General features: G+C 39.5%; 1 protein-coding gene across 8 annotated transcripts in view; it reads left to right on the plus strand.

The window, feature by feature from the left end:
• inpp4b (inositol polyphosphate-4-phosphatase type II B) overlaps nucleotides 1–15,674 on the plus strand; it is a 177,832-nt gene extending 162,158 nt beyond the window's left edge. For 7 of the 8 annotated variants that reach the window (XM_085276577.1, XM_085276579.1, XM_085276580.1 and 4 more), the window contains 5 exons: nucleotides 1,953–2,093; nucleotides 3,853–3,950; nucleotides 4,215–4,327; nucleotides 5,542–5,696; nucleotides 7,826–8,014. In XM_085276577.1, coding sequence (XP_085132703.1) covers nucleotides 1,953–2,093; nucleotides 3,853–3,950; nucleotides 4,215–4,327; nucleotides 5,542–5,696; nucleotides 7,826–8,000 — 682 coding nt within the window. In that variant the 3' untranslated portion in view covers nucleotides 8,001–8,014. Of the gene's footprint in view, nucleotides 1–1,952; nucleotides 2,094–3,852; nucleotides 3,951–4,214; nucleotides 4,328–5,541; nucleotides 5,697–7,825; nucleotides 8,015–13,247 lie in introns of those variants that run through there. The other variant, XM_085276578.1, reaches the window with a different exon arrangement.
• The last annotated feature ends 1,856 nt before the right edge of the window (nucleotides 15,675–17,530 follow it).

The raw sequence follows: 17,530 nt of genomic DNA on the forward strand, positions 1-17,530 counted from the left end.
CCCTTTCATGTCTGTGACATGTGCTCAGGGGGAACCTGCTCTCATTTGTGAAAAGCACAGGACACAGACAGGTCCAGTGGTGGACCTGCCAACTCTGGTATTCTACTCTATGGCAAATGCCAATCATGCTCCACGGTGCCGGGCACAGAGCACGCAATCCACTAAGGATGCTGGTCCCTCAGGCCAACCTCATGAAGTCTGTCTCTGATGTTTTTGTCAGACATTCACACCAGTGGCCTACTGGACGTCATTTGTAGGCTTCTGGCAGTGCTTATCCTGTTCCCCCTGCACATCTCTTCTAATGTAATTGTGTATCTATTAGTGAAAAACAGTCAGGAAAACTAGGAGGGAAGAAAAATGTCAACGGCCTCCACTTGTAAAACCATCATTTCCTCTCTAGTGCACATGTTGTTAATTTCAGCACCAAAAGTCTTAGGATGACACAGCATAATTACGAGTGGGCTGAATTCCACACGTTTTCTCTTAGACGAGTATCCGTTCACTGTGGCTCATTCAGGAATGCAGGTGGAAACTTTCCTCTTCATATCTGGACTTTGATGTTGTCAAAAGTAGCTAGCATTCAATAAATGCAGAGTCACTGAGATATAATGTAATTATTATTTGAATTATTAATTGACGTTTAAAAAAAATACACATGCATGTGTGTATTATTTTTATTATCCTTGTATTAGAAGATAAAACAAGTGTGGAACTGTGTCAAGTAGTAGTTAACTGTTGTCAGGGAAAATTTAACAATGACCTGCAACACACCCAGTGACCTTGATTTGAAGTGGGTTTAATAAACACATTGCAATGTGGAGAGAGCATCCCAGTGGAACACCAGGACCATCTCTGAATTGTGGCCACCGCCCTTACATCTCATATACAGAGACACAGACAAAGAACATTCCACAAACTCTTACATGTTGGCCCCTCTCACGGGTGGGCTATACCTTCTCCCTCACAGAGAGAATTATGACCTTGTTTTCTGCTTGGCCGTCACCGAAGGATTTACATCCCTGATAAGCAGAAGGAGTCCCACTATCTGTTTAACGTCTCCCATTACAATGGCCTCACTGTGTTAACATTCCACATGCATGTAAACTAGTGACAGGAGTGCTCTTACTATAGTAAAGTGAGAAAGTGATATTACTATAACTAATGTGATATGATTAAATATGTGATTAATACATGAGAAAAGAAATCTGCCACCACACTGTGCAAGTGGCGGAAAGGAGAGTGACTACTGAGTATGGGAAAGTCCATATTTTAACAATTGTTATACGTGATTATGATTTCACACAGTCTTGTAAGACAAAAAGTTAAAAACCACTTTAGCATTTATTTAGTGCAGTTCAGTCGAGAAACGTTTGAAAGAAAAATTTAGCCTAATCGAAGATACCTCCCATAGGGGAAAAGAATTATTTAATAGTATTGCAGGTAGCATAGCTTCACAATACAACTGGTAACCAGGTGAACTTTACTCCATATACGGATGAGCTGTTGACACAGATATTATCTGGCTTCAGTCCACAGCAGTTTTGTACATTGGTTTAAAAGTTCAAATCAGCTGATCACGAATGTCCTTTCCCATCTTTGAAGAGAACCTTTGCTCACGTGTTGGACAGCTGTTGACAGGTCAAGCTGTTTTTTCTTATTGCTTACCTTGAGCATTGTGTCTGGTGTGATATTACACTCCTGTGGCACCTCCCACTTCCGTGCCACTCTTTGAGGAATTCTAAAACGCGCACACTGGCTCTCTGGTTTGTATACACACCATCAGTTTCTCTCTTTACATCTTGCTCAGGCCTGTCTTAGGTATCATGTTATAGAACTTCCCAAACATATCACATCTATCATGCGGTAAAATGTATCAAATTACTTTTTTGATGGATGTTTCACCGTCTTAATCCTTATTTTCTCTCTCTCTCTCACTTTCTCTTTGCATTTAGAGACCACTTCACTGTAGAAGTGCCATTACCTAAACTGGTTTTCCATACCTTACCAGAGGAAATCAAGGAGGGGAAGCTTCTCCGAGTATTCCCGGTGCTCTTTAATGTGGGGATTAATGAACAACAAACAATAGCAGAAAGGTAACCTGGATATTCTTTGCTCCACTCCAGTGCACATGAAGACGAGCACTGTGTATGTGCTGATCTAAACACAGATCCTATTGTCATTTCTAAAGGAAATGCTTTAAATCTATAGCTAAAACTAAAAGATTATTGTTGTTTAGTTATAGCTGGAGCCATCCAAACCACTAATAGCATATTCACATTTTTTTACTAAGTGCCTTTATTGTTTTTAGTTCTGCTACGTGATAAATAGTGATTATGGCTTTAAAGAAAAAGCACATATAGCTGCTGTTACATAAACAATAACAACATTATTTTTGGCGTAGAAACCTGCCTGCTGTACTCTTCCCTGACCCTTGAGCTTTTTGAACCTTTACCACGGGCCTTCTCAATGCTTTCACCTCCCTTACCTTGAATGACCTTTCACCCAGTGATCCAACCAAGTTCCAACTGCTTACAGTATCTCCAAGTTGTGCTTTATAGTTTGCTTTTTTTTAACGTGACTAAAATGTAATGGTACATCTTCATTCATCTTGGCTCTTTGAATTCCATTGTCTAGCCAGAGACGCCTTTCCATCCGGTAGCTGGAAGCTCCCCTGCGTGGAGTGCTGAGAGTTTCTATCAAAAACATAATTTATTTTGGTAGAAATGATTCATTGTAGGTTTTGATTGGCTTCGAGTCAGCTCTTCATGTTTGCAAGAGGCACTAAAAGATTTGTGTTTTTTGGAAAGTTTGGTAAGGTTTATGGGTCTCTCATGGAAACGTGACAGTTTTGAAGGAAATGGAAGCAAATTTTGTGTCCGGTCTATAAAACCTCTGATGAACCTTTTCATAATCTTTTGAAGTTTCTTCTTTCTGGTTCCTACGTAAACTTTGACTTATTGTACGCATTGACCTTAAAATAGGAATTATTTGTCTGTTTGATAGTGTATTTGCTGAATCAATTTAGGCATAAATTATAGGTAGTTTTTAAGTTTGTTTTCTCTTGCTGCTAATCCAGTGGGTCTTTGGACATTACATCTGCATATATACAGTTAGGTGCATATGCTTTTTTTGGGGGAAACTTTGATCATTTTGCCTCTGTACACCACCACCACAAATCAAGCAATTAATGTGTGGTTGAAGTGCAGACTTTCAGCTGTGATTTAATGGGTTTTACAAAAAAAAAAACCAACCCAACATACTTTCAGAGATTGAAAGCATATGAGCAGCTGGCTGACTAGCAGTTCTGTGGCCATATGAGGGCTGCTTTCTTGTTATTTCTTTCGAAATTAAACAGGCAAGACTTCTGAAGTTGAACCTAACATCACCTTTCAATGGAGCTCTCCATATGAAGTTCAATTTTAGTGCAAGTGTGGGAGGCTGAAAACCAAATATAAACTTATCAGAGAAATACCAAAAAACTCTAGGAATGTTCAAAACCAACATTCATCCAGGACGCACCAGCTGAACAACACCAAGAGGCCCGAAACACTACAGAAGAAGCAACTCTGTTCATCTGGATGTAGAGTTTTCACTCATACAAGTGACTTCTTTGTTTTCATCTGACTGCAGATTTCCCCAACCTTATAAACAGTACATTTGCATAATAACTGATACTCGCACCACTGGCGTACAACGGGCTATGACAAAAAAAATACACCAGTAACAAACACCATATCCAGAGACCACCCCACTGAACCATGTTTGGGGCAGGGTTGGCCAGGATTCACACAAACTGCCCATCAGGATAAATATTTTTTCCCTAACCGATCTTGCACTCTGTTCTGCTCTCAGGTTTGGAGATATCTCTCTACAAGAAAGAATAAACCAGAAGAACTTTGAGACATTAGAAGCCTATTACAAATCATTAAGTGAAAAGGTGCCACTAGAATGTAAGTGCACAACTTTAAAATAATTTTTACTAAAGAAACATCTTCATCTTTGGTCTCATGTGTTTATGTGCAGAAAACAGTATTAACATATTTTTTTGTGTGGGTGAATAATGTGTACTATAATCCCATTAGAATGGTTCACATCTTTTATAAAGCAACCGTGAATTTTAACATGTAGAACATTTCTGTGAAAGAAATATCCACACCTGATCTACAGCCTGAAGCTTGTCTTCATTAACCTCTGTTTTTGTTTTGTGCAAACAGGTCTACCGTGTTTTCAGACACAGACCGACATAAAGGAATTACTTGAAACTTTGGGCCAGAATGTAGTCGCGAAGAAGAAAAAGAATGTGGAGATACTGTGGACTGCTGGAACGGTGAGGCTTCTACTGTTGTTACTGTCTGGATGGTAATTACTTTGAAGGGAACGATATTGTATTTTTTATATATTCATGTTGTTTTCTTTGTTCTTTTTAAGCATACTTTAAGTTTGTAGCAGGCTTTTATAGAGAAACATAGTTTTAAACAGCTCAATATGGCATTATTATCACTTCAGATCAGATTCTTCAGATAAATCTATTGACCTTGAGGGAGAGGTCAGAGGTCAAATGTGACATGATACTTTAAATCTGTTTAAACACTCTCAAAGTTCAAACCTTCATAGAAAAATAAGTCCAGTATAATAGAATAAAACCAAAGGCGCCCACGGGTGCCATAGATGGTGCAAAACATTTCGTCAACATTGTTGTTTGTTGGGGAGAAAACTTACAAACATACAGTACAGTCACACTGCTAAGCGATCAGATTTATGTAAATTTGACAAGCTGAACGCATTGTGTACTGTGCAGGAGACATGGCGCGAGATTGATTGACAATGGTCTACAGCCAATCAGGACGCAGAACACAATTCGCTCTTATAGGGAAAAAAAAAGAAAACAAACCTCGAAACAGCGAAACTGCGAAAGGTGAACTGCGTTCTAGCGAGGGACCACTGTATGTATTCGATTTGTTGGCAGTACACACTACACTTGTAAGAATCGTATTTAATGAAGTTATAAGACTTTTGGTCCATTTTGGTTTTTAAAAGATGAAGTTGAATTTGAAGACCTCATGGATGAAAACTAAATTTTAATGGACTGTTAACAGAAACTCAGTCTACATCCCTACAACGTTTTATCAAAATTCATTCAAAACTTTTGAAAGAATGATAACACACACGCACGTGAACATTACCTGAATCATCCTTGGCAGAGGTAAAAGTAAAACACACCTCAACTAATAATGAGTAACTTGAAACTACAAAGGCAAATGAGGAGTAATGCCAGGGCAGATGGAAATGAGCGAAAGCTCCTTCTCGAGCTTTTATGCGTGCAAGTGAGCCTTCTGCAGGTAATCAATACTAGGGATGCATCAGAGTGAAGCAAGGATGACATAAAAATGAAAACACTAATCACGTGGCAGATGTGTGCACGTGTCTACGTCAGGATATGTAAAACGAGATGAGTCACTTCACAACATTTTGCCTTCATGATGTATGCCAAACCGATGGTGATGTTGGTTTTTTTTTTTTCCCTCATCCACTTTCCACCAGATCTGCCGAAGGTTAAATGGCATCAGGTTTACCAGCTGTAAAAGTGCCAAAGACCGAACATCCATGTCTGTCACTCTAGAGCAGTGCGCTCTCTTACGTGATGAACACCAGCTCAGCAAGGACTTCTTCGTGCGCGCTCTGGACTGCATGCGCAGGTAAGACAGTATTAAAGGAGGCATCAGAAGCCAGTCCTAAACAGACTGCACTTAAAAAGTTAGTCATAAATGCGGATTTTTTGCTCAACGAAAAATATCTTGGTGATCAGAGATTTCTGCCGTCGTCTCCTCTCTTCAAGTGAAGTTACTTTCAGGATCTTGTTGGTTTATGTATTCAGAGTATACATGCGAGGCTGTTTTTACTGAAACTCAAATTCTAAAAAGCTTACTAGATACTATTACAGGCAAGTTAGAAAAATATCAATTTTCCAATGTTTTCGTTACCACACTCTTAATCTTGCTACATTTAGCAGTAGAATGGAATAAGCCTGAAGTAGGCTTGTCATTACAAGCATGTATTACAAGTAATAACCTGCATCCACACCACCCATCACACACATCAAAGGCATTTTATCTGCAACTTTTCCTCCCAGCCCATCACCATTACATGATCAACATTCCCTTCCCTCCACCATCATCACCATTCTTCACACATTCAGAGGCAGCAATGCATGTTCCTGTTAGTCCTGTAGTTTAGTGTTTGTGTGTTTGCCAGCAGGGAAACATTCACATCTGCCTAAATCTCATGAGGTTTAACTGCATAACTTTGGCAAGGGCACTGGTGAAATGCACATCTGAAATGTCCGTGGGACTGACCTGTATGGGACAGCTGATGGCAGGTGATGGAATGAAGACAGAAACTCTTAACGACACAAACACAGCTTTAATACAATTATACAATTATACAAGAACCTTTAGTAATAAGTAACATTTTAACTGATGGGATGGTTTACAGTGTGCAATCAGGACAAAAAGGTTCTTCCTAAAACTGCAAATGAACAGAAACAATGTAAAGCTGTGAACCAAAACAGTACCAAATTATATTCAGTGAGAACCCCAGTTAATTAAGCTTGTGACTGCAGAGATGTATAAACTGTGAGGGGAACATTTTAAAGATAAAGTTTCTGTCTTGGGTAGGCCAGGGCTATTCTTGTGATATTTGAAAGATTTGCACACATGCCATACGGCTGCTTTACTGTAGGAAGAAAAGGAATAGTCAGTATAGTGAATTTTACAGTGAAAGGACCATGATGGATATCTAAAATGATAAAACGTCAGTCAAGCCCGTAATGCAACTAAATGCATTGACATGTTGCAGATATAAGTGCAGACTGACTCCAATTGATTGCAGCTTGTTCGCAATCTGTCTGCATGTATGAATTAGACAGCAAATATTTGCAAATCTTCAGAAATCTGTTTACAAGTGCAGTCAGTCCGAGTGAGATTGTGACTGGTTGACGACATGTTTCCTGTCCCTCTCCCCATCTGTGCAGTTGTTTTTTTAACTGAAAGTGGTTCCAAAATTATTTGCAATCAGACGCCAAAAGCAAAAGAATTCAGTAAACAAAGGACATTTTAATGAATTTATGGAAAAAAGCAAAAAGTGTTGCAGATAGGTTGCAGAATATACTCGCCAGAGTTCACAAGGGTACAATAAATCTTTCAAAGAAGGGAAAAGGAGATGGGAGGTACTGGAGACAAAAGTTCAAAGACACAGAAGGACAACAGGATGATCTGACCGACTGGAATATCTGGCACAAGTGAAAAGATATGAGGTGGGGCAGAAAGGAGAAAAATGAAAACAAAGGTCCTCGCTCGTCTAAGTAGTTCCACTATTTGCTAAACCTATTTTAAATGCTGCTGACAGTGATGCTAATCTGTCCTAAGCCTGATGTGAATGATTTCACAGAAAGGAAATCAGCTATGTGAAAAAACAAGTCTCATGTTTCAAACTGCTGCTATAAAAAAGATTGTTTACTTAGGACCGTATTCATACTTCACTCAGGCCATTTCTTCATGGCTTACACTGCAGTGTTTTTCATGGCATGGTTCTCACACTTTTACTCCACCTGTCACTGTCTACTTGTCTGTGGCTGCTATTCTGCATTCAGGCTGTACTAATACCTCTGGGTCTAAGTGGGCCTTGTGCTACTAGCCCTGTCAGGTCTCTTTATCAACTGACCTTTCCTAGAAAGCCTACTTAGACAGCATCTATACTGGACTAACACTAGTGTTTTCACACTCTGTCTCTGTTCGTTCTGTTTTCATTCTGATGGGCACTCCTGCAGTCGACTGACCCAGGGAGACATTGGGCAGTGGGAGGACCCTGAGGCTGGCGCCATGACAGAGAACAAACCAGCATCACGACACTTTTATCCCATTGCCCTGCTGCTCGTTAGCTCCCACTTACTGGTTGTGTGGCTCATTTTAAGTCTTGTTTTTCTGCTTGCAAAATATCAATAAACTGTTGACAATGACATCTCTACTCACTGCTTTTCTTCCTGTGTTCACTAGTTCTTCTTTTCAGTAGGGGTACTGCGGATTAACGGGTAATAAGCAAATAAAATAAATGTCAAACTCAGGCTGTAGGGCATTAACGTCAGATGTTTTTATCTGACAAGAAAACGCCTTCCTGAGAGTTACATTAAGATCACACTAACTGCCAAAAGTATGATTATGAGACTGTTTCCCATGGCTCAAACCAGACTCCTTGTTTTTTTTTTTTTAATCAACAGCAAGAATGCACAAGTCCATCCGTCAGTGTACTCTCTGACTACTCATGGTCATGAAAGGACATGTTACTTTCAGCAATGTGTTTTTGACTATATTTTTTTTTACACGTATGGCACAAATGTGGCGTAAGCACACTCCCTTCTTTCCCAATCTCGTCTTTTCATTTGAAACGCTGTGGGGGTGAGGGCAGATTGAGCAAATCTCGAAAGCTAGATAACTTATTGAAATGCCAAATCATTTATTTTAGGAAAAGCAAATCTTTTTAGCAACATGTTACTGAAACATGCTGGCGATGTCAAACTTTGTATCGGCACATTATTTTTTGTTGTTTTTGTTTTTTTACAATTTACATTTTATATGTTTTCTGTATCAGCTGTTTGCCACAGTGGCTCAACTTATATATTTACTAAAACACGATATCAGATATCAGATATCAGATATCAGATCCAAGCATTTCATGCTATAAAAGCTAAACTGCCATCAAAGTAACTACTGAATGCCAGCTATAATATTTAATACAGCCACAGATGTACATCTGTTTGTGTTCTGCTTATTTCTATTGGAGTCTGTCCTGGGCCCACCTAATGATGCGCGTCTTCACCGGTACATTACTTCTTCTTTTGTTAATTTATGTTTTCCGTCTTTTTTGAGTGTTTTAATAATAACTTTCCATTTGATTTATTTCATACACAGCAGATTTTGAATACACAGACTAATCTTTTTTTCCTTGTCTTTTTAACTCTAACTAAAATATCATCAGTGACAATGTCTCGACGCATTTGTTTTGTTGAGTCATTGTCTATATACACATATAGTATATATTTACAAGGTTTCAGCATTGAGGTTGGTTTTGTATGGCCCTGGTCTTCTCCTGGGACTCGTGACAGTTTCAGAGTTAGACATACAAAGTGACCCTTGTGTGCATGGTCTGAGAGAAGAAAGAGAGAGAGGCTGTGCTGCTGCTGCTTTTACAAATCAACGTGATAGATTTTTGGATATTTCTCGCTCTTGTCCTGATCATCTGTATAGCTTCATCATGAGTAATGAATTTGTTTTTTGATTCGGCCTACATGAGACAATAGACGTGTGACAGAGCGTGAGAGGTGTGTTTGAGTCTCTGGCTCAGTGTGTCAGAGATTGACAGCAGCCCTAACTTGAGACAATAAATATTTTAGAAGCACTTACTGACTCACCAACCTGAGTTTACATCTGAAGCCGGTATTGTGTGGCCCGTATTTACGTACTGTTGTAAATGACTTGTTGGCCTGTGATCTGTGAAACATATCTCAAATATATCTGCATGTGAAGTCATTTTGATGCACAAGCAACATTCCTGTCACAAGGTAGAATTAACTTTTTTAGAAAGCTTCTTACACCCATTGTTGAAGCGCTTAGCAGGTTAGCAGCCACCAATTTGTTCATCTGAGCTGAATGGAGCTCACTCAGTGGTTTACAGCTGCTGACAAACAGACACCTTTCCTTTAATAAACATTTGACTTATTTTTATTCTGGAGATCTGAGGCTAAGGAAAAAACATCTGGGGCTAGACAGCGAGTGCATTAGGCTGATTTCAGATTTTTCTTCACATTTTACAAAGACCACCAATATTACTATAAACAGTGTTTGTAGCTTTTAGAAGCTATACGTTACTATATGAACTAAAGCAGGGATGTCAAACACAAGGCCTGGAGGCCAGACTCCAATGGACAGCTTTGGAAAATGCGAAGGAGAACAGAAATTGACACACACACACATACACGGCACCATAGAAACTTATGTTATTCTTGTGTGTGATGACATAACTAGGGATGGGTATCGTTTAGGTTTTATCCGATACCAGTACCAAACCGGTACTTTTTAAACGGTGCCGGTGCTTAAACGGTGCTTGAACAGGTGCTTAAATAATGGAGAACACAAAATTGGTCCAAAAACCTCTCATGTTCAGCTGGTTTTTTGGAAAAAGATAACAATGTCAGCCTTTTCTGCAGCTATAGGGGATTTATGGCATCACTCTTGGATGGAAGCAGTGCTTAAACAATGGAAAAAACACAAACTTTGTCCAAAAACCTCTCATGTTTAGCTGTTTTCCACTTTTTCTTTGGTCATTTTAGCCTTTTTGGCCAGGGTGAAGGGAGTATCTGCCATCAAACAAGAAGATAGCCGCATGTAGCTATGATGATGTTTGCTAGTTCACCTTATGTGCATTAATGTAATAACGTGGTTAGCCTACTCAACGTAAATTACACACGAACAACATTAAGCTACTCACGCAGAGAAGCACGGCTGCTGCTGCCATCATCATCCGTCATCATTTCTGCTACACTGGCAGGGCTAGGGGCCAGGACTCTCCTCTTCGGGTTTTTGGGGGATGTTGCTAACTCCGGGTCCGATAACAGGCACCACACCCGCAGTAGATGTGCCCGGTGTGAGGTCTCGCAGCAAGCTATCAAATACGGCGCATTTCTCGGCTTTTAACAAAATGCTATACGTCGCCAGGTGTTTCATCAGATTCGAGGTGTTACCTCCTTTGCACAGTATCAGCTTAAAGCACTTGTTGCAGGCTGCTGAGTTTGCATCTTTTGCTGTGAAGTACAGCCAGACTTTGACCGCTTCGCCTTGGGCATTTTTAATCTGTAGCTCTGCTCTAAAAGAACGTACATACCTGGGCCCGCCTACTACGCTTGCAAAGGTAAAATGATTGCCCAGAATCCGAAGTGTATGACATCTCAGGGAAAAAAAAGCACCGAAATAAAGCACCAAAATCTGCGCTGCTTTTCGGTCTGGTTACTACCGTTTATGTCAGAACCGGATACAGGTACCCATCCCTAGTCATAACACACAAGAATAACAGATGGAACATTTTTTAAACATTAGAAACTCTTTTAAATATACAGACATATTAATCAAACAACAAAAACAAACATAAAAATTATTTTGAAAGATCTCTGGCATTTGTACAGTCTAAATAAACTGAAGACAGATGTCTTTGATAGCGTTTCTGTATATGTGGTGCACTGTTTGTGGGGCTGTGTGTTTTTGTTTCATCTACTGACATGTATTGTCTGCAGTGCATTGAGCTCTTCCTAACCCTGTGGGCATTTCTTAAGTAGTCATACTGTATATATATTGAAATACATACCTCTGCACACATACAGTAAGAGTTGAAATCATAACTGGGCGTAGCTCATGTTCCCACGGCTTCTCATTCACACATTTTTTTGTGCTTGCGGGACTGCAAGAATAAAAAATAAACCTTTTTCCAGATGTCTACATATGAGATGTACGGTTCATTGACCATTGACTCCTGAACTGTCGAGGTTCTTATTATTTTACTTAGAGAACTGTTTTTTATTGTGTTTTGTTTTTTGTTTTTTTGTTTTTTTGTTTTTGGGGGGGGGGTACTGGTAATTGATATCATAAGCCGTCATTCTCAAAGATCAGACAGTTGCCTTGCTTGCAGCGTTACTCTGTGCTTCTCTAGAAGTTGTGTAACTACTTGAACTAGGGGAGGCTAGCACAGTCCCAAAAGCTGTCCTCCAACGTGCCACAGACAGTGTCCTGCTTTTGGGTCTACTTTTTTCTGACTTGTGTCTAATTTGGAATGGAACAAAATGTTTATAACTCACTGAAGGCAATGGGAGACTGGCGTAGATGGAAACTGTGCATAAGGTTAAGGCTGGCCAAGTGTTCCACAGTTTGAGTATAGCAGAGACAGAGACAAACAGACATCAGAGTTTGTGTGTGGATCTGTGGAGTGGATGTGATGTACTGCGGAGCTTCAGATGGGAGGATTGAACACAGAACAGTTGATTTAAATGAGAAGGTAGCTCCACATGGGTCAAACGGTCATAGATCTGTTTGGTTAAGAGTCCTGCTGTTCTGTTAAAAATACATGTTTTTAATGGTTTATCTAGACCGCTGGGAAACTTGCCTTCTCCTTTTAGCATTACCCCGGTCAGACTCAATAATATTTCTCAATAGCCATTCAAAATTCTGGATTTGGACTGGTTGAGGGAGAGGATTAACTTTTAATAGTCAGGTGGTTTAACCACATACCTTTGACTTATACACTATATGTTGATCTAAATGAATACAAGGGTCAGTTTGGACAAAACAGCTGGGTGCTGATATATATAAGTATGAACCACCACCAACAGCAGCAACAAGCAACAAGCCATTCATGTTTGCTTTGAAATGCATTTGACTATTGCATGAAACTGGACTTGCAAATCAATGGGACAACAGAAAATGTCTCATCAGAATTGTTAAAAGCCTTCCTTGTTTTGCATGCCTTTAATTCCCACATGGAGAATGTATGAAAATGTGAATAATTAGCCCATCAAATGGCCTAGAAGTGAGATTTTCTGCATGTTTTCCCCTTGGTGACATTTTGTTTAGTATCCTATCCTGACTTCCAACTCACGAGTTTGGTTGGGCAATTAATTCCCACAGGAGAAACTTAGCCGGTTGTGGAGGCCTGCACCAATAGACTGATCTCAATTGTGCTCAATATGTATTTCACTAACCACGACACTCTCTTGTATTGTTTCACAGCTGTGTGAAAAATCTTCAGTTTCATTTACATCTCTCTGAGAACCATTTATCCAAGAATACTTGTAAGAACTATTCACCCCACAGCAGGTTGCTCTGCAGGTTTGATTTGACACACTAAATTCCCCTCCTGACATAAACCCTTGAGGGATTTGTGTCTCTAGCAAGAACTGAACCAGGAACCTTTCACTTACAAACTAATGTGCAAACAACAACACTACGGATCCCATATTTACTGCATAGTTTTGTGCTTTCTTTATCCCAAAGCAGCCACAAAGTAGTGCACAAAATGTTCAGGTTCTTTTTTTTGTTTGTTTTTTGAAGGCGTGTATATCATTAATACCACAAACTTAATTTTAAACCTCACTCATGTTTACTTTTTTGTTCTCTTTTTTCCACCTTTCACCTTCATCACTTGATCATCAGAGAAGGATGTCGCATTGAGAATGTTCAAAAGAATATTAAATGCAGGAAATATGCCTTCAACATGCTGCAGCTGATGGCCTTTCCCAAGTGCTACCGACCACCAGAAGGGACTTACGGCAAAGTTGACTCTTGAGGAGAAAAGCCACGTACTGTAAAATTAGTCATTCAGTATTATTATTCTTTAGTAAATATTAAAGATCATAAATGATAGTATGTAAAATATGCTGTTAATAGGAAACACAGTTGCTGGAGGTGTGTGTGTGTGTGTGTGTGTGTGTGTGTGTGTGTGTGTGTGTGTAATGAGGGTACATTCATAGGCATTAAAAAAATTGGTCCATTTTAAAATAAATGCACTTTCCACCTCACCATACATTGGTCATAACTTAAGCAACATTAAGCAGAACAACTTGTGGGTAAGTCAGTCTTACATAATGTGCATATATCAGCGTATGAGAGAGATAACTAGCCTAAAAGAAGAGTTTTCAAGTGACTAGCTATTTTGTTTGTTTACGGTGACCATGCATTTGGACGTTCACTCGGTAAAAGTTAATATTTGGAAACGCTGACCTATGTTTGTAACAGCTCTTAAAGTTTCCGTAATCTTTGCGGACATCCACGTTCCCTGTGGTTTTTCTCCACAGGGAAAACTTTATTTGGATACGTGGGCCTTAAAAAGATAGTATGATGTTAAACAAAAAATGAACAACTTGTGCTGTTCTCAAGAAATCATATCAACATGTTTTTTGATGAAACACAGTATTCAGATTCAAGATTCTCAGTTGGTTTTTGACTGAAGTCTACAAATTTCCCTCTGCTTAACACTGTCCTCTAGCTTTGCACCCCAATGGCAATTTAGCCCATGTTTTATTCATGACATAACATAGAAAACATATCAAACATTTAAACTGAGACATTTTATCATTTCATCATAAAAATTGGTTGATTTTTGAAGGCAGCAACACATCTCAAAAAGTTGGGACAGGGCAACAAAAGGGTGGACAAGTAAGTGATACTAAAAGAAACAGCTGGGGGAATATTTTTCAACTAGTTAGGTTATCTGGCAACAGGGCGGCAACATGATGGGGTATAAAAAGAGCATCTTTGAGAGGCAGAGTTTGTCAAAAGTAAAGCTAGGCAGAGGTTCACTAAACTGCAAAGACCTGTGGCTGCAGATTATGAAGGAAAAAAATTCAGAACATCCAGAACATCCAAGAAATGCTGAAAGTTGTGTATTAAAAACTCTCATCAAAAGATTCCAAGACTCTGGACATACCTCAGAATCAATACTGAATGCTTGGGATCTCTTCAGGCCTTTAGATGGCACTGCATCACAAACAGCCACAATTCTGTGATGGAAATCGCTGAATGGGCTCGGGAACACTTCCGGAAATTATCGTCCGTGATCACAGTTCAGTATGCCATCCAAAAATTCAGGTTAAAGGTCTGTCATTCAACAAAGAAGTCAAATATGAACATGATTCAGAAACACCGCCACCTTCTGTCAGCCAATGCTCGTTCAAAATGGACAGAGGCACAGTGGAAAACTTCTTTTTGGAGAACATGGTCATCCTCCGGACTGAGGAGGAGAGTAAGCATCTGTATTGTTATCAATGCTCAGCTGCATGCCATCAGGATCTCTTTGATGTTATGGAAATAGATCAGTAACTATGGAATTTGTGGCTTGCACATCTGGAAAGGGACCATCAATGCTCCAAGGTATATATGCAGGATTTAGACCAACATATGCTCCCGTCCAGACGTCTTTTTCTGGGAAGACCTTGCATATTTGAGTAAGGCAATGCTAAATCTCACAGTCAAGCTGTTCCAACAGCGTTGCTTCATAGTAAAAGAGTCTGGGTGCTGAACTGGTAGTCCCGATCATTTACCAGCTGAAGACATATCATGAAAGAAAAAAATCTCACCAATACAGACCCAGGACTGTTGATGCTAGTTGCTAGAATCCTGTATCAGTCACGAAAAAGAGGATGCTACATAAACATGGCCCTGCCCCAACTCTTTGAGAAGTGTAGCTGCCATTATAGTCAAAATGAACGAATATTTTTCTTAAAATACTAAATTTTCTCTTTTTTTTCAGCAGGAATGAAATATGGGCTTATGAGATTTGCACATCATTGCTTTTTTTTTAAATTTACATTTTTCAAAACATAAAATACGTTTCTGTTTTGGACCTGGGGTTGTACTATATTTAAACAACATGAAGGGCAGGGTAATGTTGAACAACTGAACGCAGTTTCTGAATGCTACGGAGTACATTTATATTATTTATTTTTCTTAAATGTTTTTTTTTTTATTCTAAGGTTTGATACCTTGGGCTTTTATGCTCGTTTCAAATAATAAGTTGTATGTCATTTGACATTTAGAAATGTCTGTTTAAAATTAAAAAAAATTAAAAATGTTTTACTGCTGGTTGTGTAGTTTGTGTGAGTTTTCACATTTCTTTATATGTGACATGTCAGAATCTCTCAGGCTCTAGTCCAATGCAGAGTTCATGTATTTCCCAGAAAGACATACTGAGTTGCACACGTCACAAATGGTAAATGGTAAATGGCCTGTATTTATATAGCGCTTTACTAGTCCCTAAGGACCCCAAAGCGCTTTACATATCCAGTCATCCACCCATTCACACACACATTCACACACTGGTGATGGCAAGCTACACTGAATAACTGCCCTCACACATCAGCTCTGCCAAAGTTGTATGAGGACACCGACAGCGTGTTTGTAAGACATCTGACACAGAAAATCCACTTTAACTCAGCCTGGAAACATTTGGAATGCAACTGTAACAAGCTTCAGTTGAAAGCTCTGGAAGGACTGCCAACTGGCAAACTGTGTGTCACTTTGCCACAGGAATGTCTTAATGTGGTGACTAAATGTCTATTGGTGTTCTACTTGAGTCTTGTTTTTTTCCACACCCCCGGAAACAGAGAGCACACATGAAGAATACCTATTCAGTCAATCACATTAATTTCCCTTTGACCTGCTACACACTGAAGCAATTTCCACATATCCTTTTATCAGCAGGGAAGGTAAGCTTTAAAGCTTAGATGTATCCAGTTTAAAGTTTTTAGAGCTCTAATCTTTAATATCACCAGTCCACTCACTTCAACTTAAAACTATTAAGTAGAATTACAATATTTATTGCATGCCCTAAAGCAACAGATTAACTGAAGATTTTTCTGTGGCATTCATCCCGTTATTTTCACAAGTTTTGAGTTTGTTTCGAGATTTATATCACTTTTGATAACATCACTGGTCTTGGTGGATGATTTTCTGTGGAAGAAGAGTCACATGATCTATGAAAGGCCCATGTGTGACTAACACCACCCCTTTCATGTGAAGCCACAGGGGTAACGCTGGGTTAATTTAATGACTTAATATAACCAGCTTCATGTGACCTTTTATCCTGATCTCCAATGTTAGGGTAAGTATCTAGATAACCGAACGATACCCTGGATGTGTTGAACTCTCCTTTTTAGGATAGGGCCCTGGCCTCTGAATTTTTAGCATTAGCATTTTGGTTGCAGCCGTGTTAGTTGGCAGAGCTTCCACTTAAACCAAATCCCACAAGTTTTCCATTAATATTGACAACTCCTCAATCTTTCCCTCCCCTCAGGTTAAGAGTGTGAGTGTCATCCTTGACAGAACTTTGTCGTTTCAGTCTCGTAATAGTCGTATCAACCAGTCCACCTACTTCCTCTTACGCAATATCAATCGTCTGTCCCTTCCTTACCAACCCCCATATCCTTGTTTATAGCCACGTCACTTCTGAGATTGATTATTGTAATTCTCTTCAGTCCTCCTAACAAGGCCCTTCGCAATCTCTGACTCCTCCAGAATTCTGCAGCCTGGATCATAACTCACACACAGAGTTATGATCACTGGTCTTCAGCAGCTTCGCTGGCTGCCCGTAGATCAGAGCTTTCAGCCACTCTGCTCCCCAACTTTGAAATTCACTTCCTCATGAGATCACGAATACTGCCTCTCTTCCCTTATTCAAGTCAAAACCCATCTGTTTAAACTGACTTACTCTTTAAAAATTGATTCCAGTTGTTGACTCCAATGCTGTTCTTTTATGCTTTGAACAGGGACCTTGGGTTGTAGAAAGGCGCCATAAATAAAAAAATGCACTACTCCCCCCCGATAGAAGTGGTTAGATTTGGATACCACAGTGGAGTTAAGCTATGAGCTAATGCTGGCAAGCTTGGTTTGCATGCTACACACAAACTTTGTAGACAGCCTGCAGTTGGCAGATAAGCTGC

This window comes from Mchenga conophoros, linkage group LG6, assembly GCF_057382185.1.
Source record: "Mchenga conophoros isolate Kocher_MC1m ecotype Shallow Benthic linkage group LG6, M_conophoros_male_GT1.1, whole genome shotgun sequence".
In the NCBI taxonomy this organism is placed as follows: domain Eukaryota; kingdom Metazoa; phylum Chordata; class Actinopteri; order Cichliformes; family Cichlidae; genus Mchenga; species Mchenga conophoros.